The 17758-nt window shown below is 37.9% G+C and overlaps 1 protein-coding gene across 1 annotated transcript; it reads right to left on the bottom strand.

Moving 5' to 3' along the window:
• Window positions 1–7857: 7857 nt before the first annotated feature.
• On the bottom strand, window positions 7858–17183 carry LOC122653789. Its single transcript, XM_043847728.1, has 13 exons — window positions 17037–17183; window positions 16909–16953; window positions 16718–16816; window positions 16338–16448; window positions 15103–15274; window positions 14394–14530; window positions 14212–14271; window positions 14053–14130; window positions 13343–13416; window positions 10633–10709; window positions 8604–8683; window positions 8424–8507; window positions 7858–8158 (listed from the first exon to the last, which is right to left on the bottom strand). Exons 4-13 carry the CDS (start codon window positions 16401–16403, stop codon window positions 8078–8080), a joined length of 909 nt encoding a protein of 302 aa, XP_043703663.1. The 5' UTR covers window positions 16404–16448; window positions 16718–16816; window positions 16909–16953; window positions 17037–17183; the 3' UTR covers window positions 7858–8077.
• Window positions 17184–17758: the final 575 nt, after the last annotated feature.

The raw sequence follows: 17758 nt of genomic DNA, 5'->3' as shown, positions 1-17758 counted from the left end.
TAATTCGCAATGATCTCTCTCTCTCTCTCTCTGAGGATTTTCTATCTGATGGAATTTTGGAGCTGATTTTGGACCACAAAGACCAACAGTGAATCACAACCCTATGAGAGAGAGAGAGAGAGAAGTTGAGTGGGACTGCAGTTCCCAATGTAAGAAATAGCCTTTCCTTGGAGTGCAGTTCCCAATGTAAGAAATTAACCTCTCACATGTCTCTCCTCTTGAAAATGACTAGTACTAGTGATGGTAGTATCCAAAAAAAAAAAACTAGTACTAACGATGGTCACTAGTCACAACTCTCAAATTATTTAGGATTTTTATCCCCTCAATTTGTCTGCTCTTTAATTTCCTCAATTTCATTTTATAGGGGATAGAAATAACCACCTTATCCCCTGCCCAAACACACTGCCCGAGGTGGGATCCACCTCCCTCTATTAGAGGGAATTGAGAAAATTGACGGACAGACAAATTGAGGTGATATTTTTCCTAATATCTATGGGAGGAGATTCTTTATCACCTCTTGTTACTGGCTTACTGCACAATGCAGTACTGCATCGTGCCATGCTACAAAGGCCATTTGGTACAACGGGCCCCACATGGTGCACATGGCATTTATAGTCGTCGCACGATGCATTACTGCACCATGCAATAACTAGAGAGGATAAAAATTCATCTACGGGAGAGCGTTCTTTATGGGGAGAATAGGGACCACGCGTATGCAGCAACCAATGAGATCACGTAATGGTATTTCAGGGAGTGGGGAGGTTATTTTGGCCCCCTGTCTGGGCGTATGGGAGGAAAAACTTTATCTAATCGTGTGTGGTGTGCAATCGTGTACCCAGACACAAGACCGCATGAAATGACCCTCATGTCTGGAAAGGTGGAAATCTCTTAAGACATGGCAGTCATTTCGTGTGACCCTGTATTTAGGTGAAGGGGTTGTGTGCCGCACATGACTAGGTAGCATTCTCTTTCCCTTTATTTATTTATTTATGATAGAGAGTTGGGTAAGCCGCCATCTCTAGGTAAACTATAGCGGTTGTGCCTAATGGGGAGGTGGGATGAGAAGGGCAAAGGGGTCATTTTAATAGGGGATGAGAGAGAGAGAGAGAGAGAGAGAGAAACCTTTTCCCTTTATTTATTTATGGGAAAAAGGTTGGATACGTCGTCAGAGTGCCCAACATATGTCTTCCTCTCTCCTCCTCTTTGGAAAAGATCCCCTTGCCTTCCTGTGTCCAACCTCTCTGATTGATATACCGTTAACTTACCAAAAACTGACGGCATGACCAACCTTCTCCCTTCATTTATTTTTGAGCAAAAAATATATAATTCCCACCCAACCCAACACCTTCTCAACAAAACAAACACACCAAACCCAATAACCCATGCGTATTATTCATTCATATGGAGAGTAGTGATATGGTTTTTTCTTCTCCATTATTGTCTTGTATATGGAAGAGTACGATTGTTGCATTTGATTCTCTAGAAACATATAAGAGTTGTTAATTGAAATAACTTTCTTAATAGTCACCTACCGGGTGTCTTTTCTAGAAAATCATTTAAGACCATGTTTGTTATACAGCCAACAAAACGTACCTTGATCAGGCTTGGTACCAAACGTGTCCTAACATTAGATATGCCTGAAAGGGACTACTGCGTCCTAGTGACTGGAGGGTCCAGTGACAAAGAGATAAGCATTGGATGAGGTCTACTACTGTTGGAGGACTTCGTCGGTTTCTCAATTTAATCTTTTATGGGATGTCTCCAGTCAGGGGGCCAAAATGACCATCCTAACCCCTGAATGACAGCCCATGTGTCTAGGTGTAGACTGCATAGTGGCACGGAGAACATCAACCCAAAAATGTATTGGAAATAAATCAGCAAGACAGCAACCCGCCTGATGTGCCAATTTTTTGTTGTATGTTTGACACGGCTAAACTTTAAACTTTGATAAATGAGGCAAAAACAAGAAGTAATTTAGCACTTAATAATGTGCCACATAGCAGGCCAATCGTCCATGAACTCCAAACTCACATTGTTGGTCAAAGTTTCAGCTCTATCCAATCTACTAATAAGTCGCAGATATTTGTGTTAGTTTATAGAAACCTTACAATTTTGATATTGATTTTTTTCTTGTGCGGCAATTCATAATTATAAAACCTTAGGTAGAAGATCGTTGCCAAATTGCGTGGTTCTTGTACAAACACGAGCTCAATGAGAGCATGCACAGGGGTATCTATGGGTTGGGATTTTTTTCATTTCAAGGGGTTAGAGTAGTCATTTCGCACGATCCTGTATCTGAGCACAGATTGTACTCAGCCTAGTGGGAATCTTTTTCCCAAAACTTTATATGGAAAAAGAACGATTGTCGGCTGCATGCATATGCTAGTGCTTCCGTGTCTATCTCTCTCCTCCCACAATATGGGGTAGATATGTCATTTCATAAGAGGGAGGAGAGAGATAGACATTGGGAGGCACTAGCCTACACTACGCAGCCAGGCAGCATTCTTTCTCCATATTAGAATTTTAACTTGTTCCTAATTGGCTAATCATTACTCACTGTGGATTGAGTACCTGTGAGATGAGTTTGTGATCCTCTATACCATGAATTGAGGTATTGACATTGGATCAGCCTGGTTGGATTAGTATCGGTTCTGGCCAATACTGATCCTCAGCCAATCCTGGATAGGGTATCGGTAACAAGTCAAGGGTAAAATCATCAAAAAATACTTGAATTTTAATGAAAGGTAAAGGTAAAATTGACTAATCTGAGCCGATACTGATATCTCAATCCTGGCTCTGTACACACCACTTGAATTTTTTTTCCCGGGGAGTGGGGGTTGAAATACCCACCCTTGGATTAGAGGAACCATTAGCCACTAGCACTAAAGATGTTTGCATATGAGGTTGTAAAAATAGATAGATTGAGCTCGTTTCCTGCGGCTACTTGCTAAGCCTAGTGACTTAAACTGAAGTCTATTCCATATTGAGACAATGTCGATGCTAAGTTGCTAATTCATTTAAAAGGTGGTTAGCTCTCTATTTTAGAATTTGCACGGTTGAAGAAGTTGAAACAACTGCTTTCAAGATCAGGTTCAAAAGCCCGGAATCGGGATCTGGATCAGTTCCTATTGATTTCGATCTACTCATCGGAATGGGGCTGAATCGATTAGTAATTGGCTAGAATCAGGCTGAATCGGTTAGTGATTGTCTTCGATCTTCTTCTGGAATTTAATCAATGTATGCATATCGAATAGCAATGTCCAACAACCGCAAACATTTTAGCTCACTTGCTTCCTTGTTCGCAATAACAACTTATTATCTCTACTACTTTTGAGACTCATTGATCACATACTTAATCTAATTTATCTGAATATTCTTAACTCTTTCAAGAAAAAAAAAAAAAATTTCAAATACCCCCTTACCACTCATGATTTAGACCTTTTGATTGGATTCTTATACCATTATAAACTTCCATCTCCTATTATATAAAATTGAAAATACCCGTTCAATCAGACAGACCGATGGGCATGATGAGGGAATTTCTTTCACCCACAAACTTGGTCCCAACTGGAAAGTGCCTCTTGGTGTGGTGATGGTTGCAATACTACGTTGATTAAGTCCAAGAGAAACGTTGCTTGTTTGACTCTCTCTTCTCGGTCGACACTTGACGTTCTATTATTCCCTCCCCCTCATACTCCCTACCCTTGGCCACCCTTCCTTGTTTTGGGACTCCATCCCTTGCCGCTCTTAGTGCCCCCAATAGGATTAATAAAAAGGAATTAGTCCCAAGTAACTCAGATTTATTTTCTTTCACTGGTGGAGAATAGAGATTCTATTTCATAAAAAAATAAAAAAAAAGAGAATAGAGATTCTATTCATCCATCTTATCAGAAGAGTATTTCAGACCGTTAAGAATACTGTGAAACCTCTCACATCTTGATGAAGGAAAACTTAAACCATAAGGATGAAAAGGTAAAGGACAAGTGATTGATTAGGCTCCTATAATTTGAGTGGGGTGTTCTAGAATCCATCATATCACCCACCGACTAGAAGTAAAATAGAATGAGACATGGAAAACGTGAGAATTTGCTTTCAAGAGTATTATTATTGATCGTGAACTGGGTAATGGGTATACACGGTTGAGTGGTTTCTCAAGCGTCAGCCCTGAAACCATCGCGTGGTGGGAAATTAGGGATATGAGACCAAATCATCATAAGGCCACTTTTGAAGATAAAGAAGAGAATAAATACGTAGGAGACAGTGTAGTTCAATGCAAACTTCTTTTTAATTGATGCCACTTTGTCTATAGTAACTCAGAGTTAACCCCAAGATGACTAGGTGCCACTCTTTCTATAGTGGCCCAGAATTAACAACCCAGATGATTTCTTTTCTATTTTTTTAGGTAGAACAACCCAGATGACTAATAAGTTTCCATGATTTTGTATTTCTGGAGAAATACAGATTAAAAAAATATATATATATATCTTATGGGCTACTTGGTCGTATGGTCTACAAAAGCGTCTGGGTCAATGGATGAAGGGGCAAAGGCGTCATCTCACAGTGCCCTGTAAGAGGGCATAGAAAACACCACCAAGTAGAGATATTTTTTTCCCTTATCTTAATACCTAAGGATAGAAAATCTGCCATTAGTGTTTTTTTTTTTTTAAGATTTTGAAATTATATATTTTCTTATTTTCTTTTTTATGTCAATGCAATTTCCAACTCGACTGTCACTCCTTCCTCTGTTTTCTGAAATTAAGAAAACAAGGGGTGAAGCTAAACTTTTCATTTATCAAATTGTTGCATTACATAGCATATCAAACCACTAATTTATAGAATAACTAACCCCTTAACTTTCTATTCTTAACCCAACTTACAAATTATAAACTTTCCCAGATACCTAAACTTGAGAACCAAGGAATCTGAAATAGAAGCATTCTACAGCTCTTCTAGAGTTTCTAAAACCAGATTCAACAGTTTTTTAATAAAACATAGACAATCCAAATTAGTAACTCAATATGGACCCAATCTAACCTAAATCTTATAGAAATTTGAATCTAACACCCAATTTTGTATAGAACTTAATTCTCTCATACTTGAGCGTATAGATATTGGCCCTTTATAATAGAAAATCCAAAAATAATTATAGTCCGTGGCCCATATAACAACCCATATAGCTAAGCCGACATCATTTGCTTCCCTTCTGTTCCTGTTGTTGTCCCTTAAGGATACTCAACTTGCACCCTTTTTTTTTTTTTGGATTGGGGTGGGGGAGGCTGGTGGGGGCAGAACTTGCACATACATGTATTCAATATTTCAATTGTAATTAAAGTTTTTTTCCACTTGCATAATATCTTAAAAAGTGTGAGCAGATTCTTATCACTTGTTTCTTAACAGTTTATGTTTTTGTTGTTTCTTGTGTATAGATTTAATGAGAAAACACATATTCTTCCTCTGCAATTTAGGTTCCGTTGCACAACAAACTCAATCTTATCCCAACTTAATGAGGTTGGCTACATGCATCCAAACAAAACAAAGTAGGGAAAACTGAGGTCTACACAAAAAAGGGGAATGAAGAGATAGAGAAAAGAAAGATGGGAATCGACATGAGAAATGAAAAATAGAAAATGACAAATGAAAGTAAGAGGAAAGAAGCACAACCCTCCAATAGGCTCTATCCGAGGTTATACTTGGTACAAGACCTAGACTATGCATGTCCTTTATAAAAATTTAGGTTCCATTACACAATTATTAAAACTTCTTCTCATATTAAACTCTGTTGTGGACATATGCATTGTGCAGATTAATTTGGAGATGTTCACTCATATATGGTGTTTATAAACTCTGATAAAGAAGATGAAATAAGAAGTTAGTACATAAATTAATGCTAGATATTCCTTTGTAATATTTTGGTTGTGCACATGTCCATAAATTAATGCTAGAAGTTAGTACATAAATTAATCCTCTCCCTTTTTATTTTTTGATAAGTTGCAGTCTTTCGATTCTTATTTACACATGTCTTACTTTCATATTTGACTCTAAGTCTGCAGTTGTACATATTCAAACTCTTTTCTCTGTTTTAAGTATTTTTTTAAACAAATACCCCTGCTCTTCTATGCATCTGTAAATGAATGAAACCCGACATAACTGGGTTTTTTCTCTTTGCAAAGAGTTCAGTAATATCCAGTTTACTGGCTAGGTTGACAAAAGATCCAATTTTTAGGGGGTTCTCTTATGTATGGTCTAGCTTTCTATGGTAGAGAGTGTTTGGGGCACTCAGACTACGTGGTTTGTTTGGGAAGCTTTTCCTACACAACCCTAAAAATCTGCATGTGGAAAATTACATAGGATCCAAATTTTGTGAACAAGTAGACCCCTAGGCCCCTTGCTCGCATATTGAGTTTCAACCCCAAATGGAGTTTGCCAAGTGGAAAAATAGAGATTTGAAAAATCCAGGACAATTGTAGAGTGTCTAGGAATGGTCATAGTATTTTACATGTATGTGGATATACATGGAGATGCAGGGACATACATTGGAAGGTATTTGATTAAATTTGACTATGAAATTTAACACATGGTTAACCCAAACCATATCCTCTCTCTCCAATGGATGGAATGGCCACTACATTTGTCAACATGGCCCAAAATGATGGACCATTTATAAAGGACTTCTAAATGGTGGTGCAAAACAGTTTTTCCTATTTGTTCACCAGATTTTTATTGGGGGGTCGGGGAACTGACCAGACTAACTGATTCATTGTTCATAAATACCTAATCCAATAGTGAAATAAGTGATAATTGTGCTCTTCAAAGATTTCAGTTTTCATTTCATAAAGTTGTTCTCCATGGATAATTCCTATATGATTTCTGTATCACTTTTTTTACAGATTATCATCCTAAAAAAGTGAAAATTCTCATACTATGTCCTTTGGGTGGGGGGGGGGGGACATAAGGCAGAATGAAAAAACTAAACTCACCTTCAATTTTTTCATCTTAGACAAAGGATGAAGATTTCAGTTTTCATTTCATAAAATTGTTCTCCATGGATCATTCCTATATGATTTTCGAATTACTTTTATAACAGATTATCATCCTAAAAAAAGTGAAAATTCTCACACTATGTCCTTTGGGGGGGGGGGGGGGGGAGAGACATAAGGTAGAATGAAAAAACCAAACGCACCTTCAATTTTTTATCTTAGACAAAGTATGAAGATCAGAACCATTATTGCTTCAAGGCATATGTGGGGTTTTGATTATTAGACTTGTGGCAGAGACAGATCTGGTATTTCATCAAGGTTTCCATGATAAAGTCTCAAAGGAACAGTACAAAAAACGAATAAGATCCCCCTTTCAAAAGCATTTAATTGATAAGTCTTTTAAGACATTTACAAAAATGATTAAACAAGTCACCCACCTGTATCCCATCCGAATATTCTGATCTACTCAGGCTGAGTTATCAAGTTAGCACTTTTTTCAGAGACAAGCTAAAGGGCCCATATAAGTAGATGAATTGATTCACTCAAGTCCAAGTCACAGGGTTTTTGAACAGTTCAAGTAGCCTATCCATTTCTCCAAAATGTTGTAAAATGAAAGACATAGAAATGATGATGACATGCATGGCATATAGCTGGGAAAATCTAAATTCTTATCGACTGATGCAGAGAACTAGTCCAAAAGGAAAGTCATTCTTGAAGAATTGTAAAAGTTGTCGAACCTACCTTTGTCAGCTTCTCTCTTTTCTATTTTGATGGATCTCCCAGCTTCTCTTTTTCACTGCAAGATTTACATCCCAACATGCCCATGATTGATCTGGTCCTGAGCCTGGATATCCAAAACTCACAGATTCAGATCCTATTGGGAGCTTTCAACAGCAAACTTGCATGCTGGAAGTCCAATTATAGATTCTGAAATACGCTTCCGAATGGTCTCTTGGTATCCCATTGTATTCATGCCACTGGAAATCCAAGGAGAATTTTCTAGTTATTTTTCAGCAAACTCCAGCATCCATAGATGGCATTTCTGATATTAAATAATAACTTCGCGCTGGAGAAGTAATAATGATAATAACAGCAACAACTTAGCGCTGGTTTTCTGATGTGTCTGCTTCAGTTGTTGAGTTCTCAGAATCTAACTGGTGCACCGATGAATCCCAATTAACCTGTAAGATGAAGCGGAAAATTAATTTTAGATTCCTTACTGATACTTAAAAGAAAAAAAAAATGTCTACTTCCCAAATGATGCTGATTTCATTACATTTGGATTTTAAATTGGAAGATTCATTAAAGGCAAAATAACCAAATTACTCTGAAGTCTGAACCCTTACCAAAGAATTATAAATGGCAACAATAATCAAAGGATGGCGGACCAGAAAAGAAGTTCAATTACAATGCACCAGGAACTACAAAAAGCTCACATCCTGGTACCTTCTTTTCATTTAGTTGCACAATGATTACATTAGCAGCTGATTGAGGATCCAAGCAAACTGACTGAGGTGGAGAACAAGCGAACTGTTGATGCAGCAAAACAAAATCCTAATATTCCATACATTTCCCAAAAATCACAAAAGAGTCTAACCACTAACAGATGCATAAAAATCTACTTACCTCTGACACACAGGACTCAAAGTTACAGTTCTCCTGCAAGAGGTTAGTTTCTGAGTTGCACTCACGAACCATAGGTAAAGCTGTATGGTGGGTGGAATAACAATTAGAATTCATCCTGGAGTGGGAAAATAAAAGAAAAGAAAAACCTGTCTGCCTAGATATCTATCCATGAAGTCAACAAGAGAAGATAGTACGGCATATGGTAAACATGGACCTACTATTATTTGGTGGTTCTCAGGGCAAAAGTCTCATTGACATCCTCACTATGTACTAAGTGAAATAGATCTTGGCGGCTTCCATGATACAACATCACAGTTGGATATGATGTTTTTGTTGGCATGAACATAATGGTTCTCTAAGGATGTGGTGCATCAATTAAATGAATACCATGCAGAGGGAAGGGGATATCTTTTTACTAATTAGAACAATGGAAAATTGAAGTTTTTGGAAGGTAACATCACCAATGAAGAATCTCATTTGATTCAAAACAAAAACCCTTTGAAGGGATAAACTTTGGGAAATTTTGTATGGTGAATGTGATCTCCCGCAAAACACTTAAAATGTTCAGTGATCCTAGCCCTAATTCCTTGAGCTGATGGATGGAAGCAGAGACTTCTTTAGCTAGATTTAAAACCTTGCAGCTCTAGAAATAAATTATGAAAAGGCAGGGAGATATAATGTGGGACCATAACCTGAGCTTGCTACTACTAATAATGTTAAAGCAAACTACACAATGCACAGTTATACCAAACAAACTCTGACAATGCACACCTTCATATAAATGTTGGATCAAGAATCAAGAAACTGATTCCCAGAAAGCAAAAATAATGGTAGAAAGATGATGACGCAATCCACAACCTGAAGATCAATAGGAAAGTATATGATGTAGAACATAAGAAACTCTTGTTTTGGGGGTCAATTCATCTACAGGGCCTACAAGGGACCACTAATGGATACAGCCACCTACAGTAATTCAAAGAGATCAACTAATGGGTGCAGCTGCTTTAGAAGGATCATTCAGTCATTTGTTTTGTTTATTTTTAACTTCTCTTGTTTGTAGTCATGAGGATCATTTTTATTGGGTTGGTCAGGGACCTGGTTTTAGTTTTGATCTTTCTGCTCTTGTTTGAGCCATGGTTAGATAAACAAGTACCTAAACACATAACTGATCCTAGAGGTATATAAGTATATTGGGTATTTGATGCTTACTTTGAGAGTTAGAGTCAAATCAGGTGGTAAGGCTCCAAATTATGGGAGATCTTACGTAAAGCCTTGTATCTTTTATTTAAGAAGTCTATGGTAGGACATGTTTAGATACTGAACTTGTTCTACGTGGTCTGTGATATTCCATGAAAGCCTTGAAAATTTCAAATGGATGAAATTTTAAGGCTCCATTTGGTTAGAAATGGAATAACGTGAACGTGAAGTGATGTGAAAAATGAAATATATATCAGAAATTGTCAAAGAGGTACCAAGTTAGCAGTAAACTTAACCTAAAGTAGTATGAAAATATGTGCAGACCACCACATAGACAATGTAGGTAAACAAATTTCAGTTTTATTTCTGTAGAAAATGGGGGAAAAATATTACCCAACAGAGGAAACACCTCTCTGCAAAATCAGGGGTAAGACTGCGTACATTATGATCCTCCCCAGACCCTGCAGTGGCGGGAGCCTTGTGCACTGGGCACACCCTTTTTTTTTAATTACCAAACAAGAAAAAAAAATGCCAGGTGTACAAAATTTTGAATTACAACCAAATAAATGGTTATTGATCTTCAATGTAAAATGTATTTGCTTCAACACCAGTTCTGGTTATCTTCACTCACTTTTATTCACTTCAAATCTCTGCACTTTACCGATGAAACTTTTATTTCACTCCAATGACCCTTAATGAAATACTCCACGTAAGATGACATGAACTATACTCTATCAGTAGTTGATTACTTTGTTGACGGACTTCAACAGAAAACCAACTCATCCGCACAATGAAGTTTCAATATGGAGTAGCAGAAAGCATAAGAATAAACCTGTATTTTCAGCAGCTCTTTGCCCAGGATCCTTATAGGGAGAATCTTCTACAATCTCTTGGAGCATATACCCAGTTCTGGCTCACAAACACAAATTTAATAAAAAAAACATATGTAATGTGTTGGTAAAATTTAATAAAAAAACATATGTCTGTGAACAAAAGTGCCTAGCGCACTTGGTAGCAACTAGCAAGTGGTGTGTGGAAGCCCAATGCTATCAGGAGGTCTTGGGTTCAAGCCTCCTGGTCCACACCTCCCCTCCCCCCCCCCCCCCCAATAGAATAGGAAAAAGTAGGACCTACCCAAAAAACAAAAAATTTTAAAAGAGAAGTTTCAAAATACCTCTTTACCCTTTTCTAAAATTTGTATTGGTTATTTTGTCTGCCACAAGGTTTGAGCCCATGACCTCTTCGAAGTTGCCTTTTAGCAAAGCATTTGAGTGTGGGAACTTTAGTTCCACAATCCTCCTCTTGTCTCCGGGGCCTTGGTGTGTGTGAAATCTCTTTTTACTCCGAACTGGAGTTATATCCGGATTTCTTTTTGCCACCGTTGGATAATTTTTTTCCGACATTGGTGGTTTCTGTTCCTGTGCCGGTTACAGTTTTCCCGATGTCGGATGTTGGTCATTAAATGCCAGAAAAAAATGCATTAAATGTCAGGATCTGTCAGGGACCCTAAAGCACTCTCTGTCCAGCATTAAGCAAGATCTTGTCGGCGTCAGATGAGCGTCATCCGACGCGATACCGAAGTCAGCGATACTGCATTGCATGGCGTCTAGTATGTATTGGGTGCATGTAACAACTACTTTTATGTATCTTCTCTCCTTGAGAGACACATCTCTTGGGCTTTCTTGGACAGGTGTTTCCAAGGAGCACCTCTCCTCTATATACATAGGAAGTCCTTGGCACTTAAAGTATGATTCTAAGAACTATTCCTCCTCTCTTACTCTCTCATTTTGTGTGTTTGCTATTCTAAAATACACACCTCTGTTTTCTCTATTTTTGTCGATCATCTCTTGAAAGTGTTTCTTTGAGTTTGAGCACAATTTTGTAGGACTCAAAGGGGCACAGTACTATTACTTGCGAAAGCCAAGGGCTGTTTTATCTTGGAGACCAATTTGCATATCTCCCAGTTGCACCATTGGGGGCACCTATAATCTTTAGGACAACGCCAAGAGACGTGACCCAGCCCACATCCACCATTGACTGAGAACCGTTTACAGCATCATTCAGTTCGTGATTACAATACTACAGCAGAAAGCTTTGGAGTAGTCATTCACTTGGATATGTATCAAATAAGTAGTTGGTTCTCTCATTAGTCATTATCATTATTTTTATACAACAATTCTAAAGATCATAGAATTAATTTTTGAGAGACTGAAATTCCTCGATGGCTAGCACTCTTTTGCTGGCCATGGAGAACCTGAAGATTGTCACTGACTTTGACAAAATTGAGCCATTTGATACTTCATATTACAAGAGATGGAAGCAGAGAATTGTGTTTTCTTTGGACAAATTATCCATCTCATTTCCCTTGACCTCTCCTATTCCCGCTGAAAGGGATGATCCTTTTTCAAAGCCCATAGAGACTCTTGGGTTAAAGTAGACTATCAATGCAAGAACTGCATTTTGAATTTCTTGTCAAAGGAGCTCTATACTGTATATGCATCATTGGATATGGAGAGCATTAAGCAAAAGTATGAACTAGAGGATGCGGGAAGCAAAGAGTATTTTGTTGCAAATTTCCTTGAATTCATAATGAAGGATGACAAGAGCATTTCTGCCCAAATTGACCAATTCCAAGTCTTTGTGGGAAATTGGCCAAGGAATGGTCCTACCAGAAGAGTTTGTGGCTGGATCTCTTATTGAGAAGTTGCCAATAACTTGGGGTGGCTTCAAATTAAACATGAAGCACAAGCATAAGGACTGGACCTTGGACCAGATTATTTTCCGGATCAAAATTCAAGAGAAGAACCAAGAGAAAGACAAACTGAAAAGGCCAAAGAGTTTAAATCTAAGGCCAATTTGGTTGAATATTATAATATAGAGCCAAAAGAACAACTTTCAAGAAGAAAAAAAAAAAAAAGCAATTGTTTCGCATGTGGCAAGCCGGGGCACTACAAGAGAGCTTGCCGAAATCGAAAGAAGAAAGATATCAGCAAAGCTGATGTCAACTTGACTGAAGTGGACTTCTTTGCAGCCATGGTGACTAAGGTGAACTTGATTGAAAAACCAAAAGATTGGATCCTAGATACGGGTGATACCAAGCACATGTGTGAGGATCGAAATGCCTTTTCCAATTATTCAATGGTTGGTTCAATACTTTAATGGAAAGGGAGTAGTTACTTGGATACATATTAGATAAGTCACTAGTTCTCTCATTAGTCATTATCATTATTGTTATACAACATAATGATATTTGCCCATCCCTACATGTGCCCTACACAATTTGGGTGCATCACGTAGATCAACTAATGGATCATATTTTGGCAATCCAAAGAAATTTATAATAGATAGACTGATTACTGAATGATTAAGACAACCTGTTAAACATAATATTCAGCCTAGAAAATCTCCTAAATAGCACCCACGGGCCAGGATGGTACCTGCCACCCTCAAGTATTGTGTGTGTGTACAATGTGTATGAAGCTGCATGGAGTTTGATGTGGGCCTAATGGCATGAAACTCAGTTAAAAGAGTGTCTACTGTACCTATCATTTTCCTTTTTGCTCATTTCTGCAAATTCTTCTTTGCCTTCGAGAACCAAGGAAAAGAACCTTTTATCCTGACCATAACCAATCATGTTTTTACACCGAAAAAGCAATGTCCATCATTGTACTTAGCATGGTTTCCGAGGAAGAAAGATCATAAACAGACTATGAATGGCATAAAAAGTGTGGTATACACAAGCAAAGAGATGGGACCTATTACCAAACAAGTTCCACTTAGGAGGCATTCTATAAAAAAGACAATTGATATGGATAATTACAACCCTTAATTACCTATGCTTGTTTCTTTTTCCATGCATAGCTAGGGAGAATAATTTAATGGTAGTGTTACAACAAACTCATTGATCTGACTTCTTCATAGAAGTTCCTTGATGGGTGGGACCTATCAAATTCTGGATTCCTCCTGTCATGTGCATGCTCAATGCCTCAGCCAAGTAATTATCTTCTTTTTCTTCTTTTTTGTTTTTTAGAACGAGGAAACCCTTGAACCTGCCCAAGTTTACGGTTCAGGCCCTAGGCCAAGTAATTATCAAACATCCTTACAGATTATTTGCCAGATATCTATATTTAATCAAATATTCTTTTAGATTTTTTTCATCAAATATTTCAAGGATGAACCTTCCCATAAGGATCTTGAATTTAACTATTTTTCTGATTGTCAGAAAACAAAAATTAAATTCCATTTCTCTAACCTCAGTATTCATATTCATGATACATTGCTGGATCTTCTTTAAGATAATCTCTGAGCTCCGTGCTTCAAAATGCAATGCCTATCCATTCAATAATCACTTAGTTCTCAATTAAATTAAATCACAGAGAAATGAAAGAACAAAAAAATCTTAAAACCATACCTTTTTCTCTGCCATTAAGTTCTGTATAACATCTTCCTTCAAGGATAGAGCTTTCTGAAGGTAAGACCAGTCAAGATTAAACAATTGGTAAGGAATAAACCTAACTGCATTGTGCAATTAGACGCATTTCAGATCACTATCTGATATATATCCCCAATCCCCATAAATGGTTGAACAGATATTTCTTCAATTTGTGCCTGGAAGTTGTTACTCAGCTTTGCCGCCTCAAGCTGCCCTTCTAATTCTGAAATTACTCTATCCTTTCTCTGAAGCTCATCCTGATTAATCCTCAGCTTATTTTCCATGAAGCTAATCTTTTCTGCATGGAATAGAAAAATTGGTGCAAAATGAGTTTAGCAAATTTGTTTTACTATATTGATCAATGAGTTATTAAAATTCTTGTAAGATTTCAACATAGTAGTCATGGCATCTAGGCGATCCTAGACGTTGGAGGAGGGAAAAAATCAAGGAGAGACCAACAAAGCACCCTTCCAGCAAAGGGTGCCTGGACACCTAGGGCCTAGGTGACGCCTTGACAATTGTGGTTTCAAATATTGACATTCTCAACTAATGAAACACAATTACAAGATTTATTAACATGGGACAAAGATTAGGAAAGTATCTGGAGGTACCGGATTGAGCACTGAACCAAAAGAACAATTATGACAAATGTAATTAGAATTTTCACATACCAACAAAATCTCTGTAAACTGCTGAAACTTTGCTCAATTTTGTCTTTAGTCCATCCACTGGATATGGTATCAAAGTTAAGGAGCTCAATTATTATAAATTTTGAGATAAATGAAGGAAAATATACATGAAAATGTCATTGCTATTTCCTCAAAATCTGAAATGGGGGTTGAAAAAAAATTAGTTCAGCAAAGCACGTGCCTACTTCCTCTTTTTCATTCACAACTTGTTGCACGTTATCTACTGCTTGCTTGACAGAAGCAGCTTCCTTTTCTATTGATTCAAATAACAAGTGAGCACGAAGCTTTTCTGAAAGAAGGGCAATCTTTCTATCTCTTGTTTCAATTGTTCGTCTCATTTCACAAGTAGAATCCTGGAAACCATGTGTCATCAGTGAATTCGTAATCATTTACTCTGGACTCGAGAGCCAAATTCTTAGTAAAGCAAAACTCCTTTATAATACATTCTTTTGTTAGCATTGAATTTATTGAATTGATGAATCATGTTCACATTCTGGCTTGAGGGAGAAACTGGCACAGCAAGAGAACTGTCTAGCAGAATGTGAAACGATTGCAGCTCAGCCTATATGTCAGCATATCAACATGCAACATCATGCCTGAGAAACATCCCTTTCCTGGATGTACAGGTTACAAATAATTTAACAAGCTTGAAATTAAAGAAACACCATTAGAAATCAATATCTACTGGAATACGAGTGCATAAGTCTCCAAGATTTCTTGTCAAAAATCAAAATATGTTTGATGGAAGTAGAAGAGATTGATGGAGCTTTGGAGCATAAAAATTTTCCACATAGTTTCCGGAGAGGATTTAAAAAGAAATCGGGCCCACAAGGGAGCTTCATTAACACATATCAATTGGTATAGATTAGAAATCAGTATCAGATTTGTGAAACTGAAATCTATTTCATACATACAGATTATCATTCACACACACACATACACTCTCCCCCCCACCCCAACAAAGAAATAAGATACCTTTAGGCATTAAATAGAGCAGTCAGTCAAAGGCCCTTTAGAATAACTCAAGAAAAGATGTTGGACTTGGACCTTAAAAGGACTGGACTGCTACAGTCGATGAAGTTAATTTTCTGTACAGGAGAACTCTTGGCCTACAACGGTAGGTAGGGTTTTCCTGCGTGCATCATATGTCTTTGTCCTTTTATGCTGTTCCAATCTACAATGCTTGTAGATAGACCACTGCATCATATTTTGATGAACCTGTTTATTGTTTTGCACCGTATTTATCCGTCAAACTGTTCTATGCCACTCTCGTGATCGTACACTGATATTCTGAATTTTTGTGTATGAGTCCAATCGGATGAGATGATTAAACTTTAATTGGGGTTTCTCAAAGGTCAAGAAAAGATTAATTACTTAAATAACCGCCATACACAAAAGAAATGAACCGATATGGACCTCATACAGGCTAATGAAACCCTCCCTTGATTGAAGCAAGCCATCAATGGTTCCTTTCAAATCCATTTGCTTGTTTTCCAGTAACGCATTGTCGTCCTGAAGGTGTTTGACCTGTAATAAGTGACTCCTTGGGGTGTCCGTGCTCCTTTAAATACCTTGCAATCCTTTCTTGGACGGTAGTTTCCCTGTCGCGCAACGCTTGCAGATCGCGTGGATTAACAATAATAAACAACAGGACTGGAATTCATTATGGATAAGAGGTTAAGCTTGCAAATATAATTAGAAATCAAGGTAGGTCTAATTGTGAGAACCAGAATCGAGCTCTGATAAATTTTTACCAACAAATGCAAATCATGTTCATGAGGGGGAGTTTCACTGATCTTCCTCTAAAGTTTGTGCCGCAACTTCTCAGAAGATGCTAACTCTGCCTGCAATGCCTGTAACTTTCTACTGTATTCCTCCTCCGTTTGCTTTTGTTTCTGAATTCAATCGTCAAGACTTAAAGATCGATGAATAATAGAATAAATCAAGTTGCAGAAATGGCAGCAATGTGAAAGGATAAGAAGAAAACCTGGATCAAACGGTTTAGTTGGTCTCTGCTACAATTGTCCCTCTCCTGGAAATTTTCATGGAGAGAGAGATGAGCAAGGAGAATCGGAAATGAAAGCGGACGGAGAGAAGAAGATTAGAGAGGCTTACTCTGAGCTCTCGGAGTTCAGTGATTAGAACGCGAAGCTGAAGCTTGCATTTAGAAAGTCTAAGCAACTCCATTTCCCTCCAAATTCTCCTGTAAAACCACAATTTGAGCTTCCAAAGTCGCTTGTATGGTTTATAAACTTGTCCCCAACGGCCATAGGCGTAGTGGCGGAAATGCCAAACAAGGCACGACGCAAGGTTGCACCGATGAGTGTATTACTCGGGAAAAACTGAAAAAGAAGCACAAGAAGCTCTATAACATAAAATGAGTTGTGGGATCCACACTCATACGTCTCTCTCCCTCTCATGTAGGTCACACTCATGGAGTCATGGTTCGTAATACCCGAACAGATCGGATCGGTATCAGCCGTCACCCTATCCTATCTAGTTTTGGTGGAGCGGTGTTTGGATCAGTTAACCCGCTTGGATCTGGATCAATTAACCCGTTTGGATCGGGCGATCCGATTTGATACATTTGAAAACGCGCAAAAGGGTTTTAAAACCCAGATTTCCGTTCTTCTTATTCTCTGAGGGTTTTCAGACGCGTTTTCGGCCCCCAAGAACCTCAGATCCGTAAGAAAATTAGGCTTTCTTACCATTTATGACTGGGGAATCCATCAAAGGTAAGATTTAACATTTTGTTGGTTGGATGTAATGTTCAAGAGGCTTCATCACCAAATTCTAATTCAGTTTTTTCAAGGTTTTTCACATATTTTTGTTGATTT

This window comes from Telopea speciosissima, chromosome 3 (genome assembly GCF_018873765.1).
Source record: "Telopea speciosissima isolate NSW1024214 ecotype Mountain lineage chromosome 3, Tspe_v1, whole genome shotgun sequence".
Classification (NCBI taxonomy): domain Eukaryota; kingdom Viridiplantae; phylum Streptophyta; class Magnoliopsida; order Proteales; family Proteaceae; genus Telopea; species Telopea speciosissima.
The sequence above is the reverse complement of the archived record's forward strand: the minus strand, read 5'-3'. Positions and strand labels throughout refer to the sequence as shown.

What these genes read in the sequence shown, in the direction of transcription:
- LOC122653789 (XM_043847728.1), bottom strand. Translation starts at nt 16,403, where the DNA reads ATGGATTTGAAAGGAACCATTGATGGCTTGCTTCAATCAAGGGAGGGT. An exon ending in TCCAGGCACAAATTGAAGAA is followed by an intron (nt 14,272 to 14,393) that starts ATATCTGTTCAA and finishes GACTGGTCTTAC; the next exon opens with CTTCAGAAAGCTCTATCCTT. An exon ending in TCATGAATATGAATACTGAG is followed by an intron (nt 13,417 to 14,052) that starts GTTAGAGAAATG and finishes GGTTATGGTCAG; the next exon opens with GATAAAAGGTTCTTTTCCTT.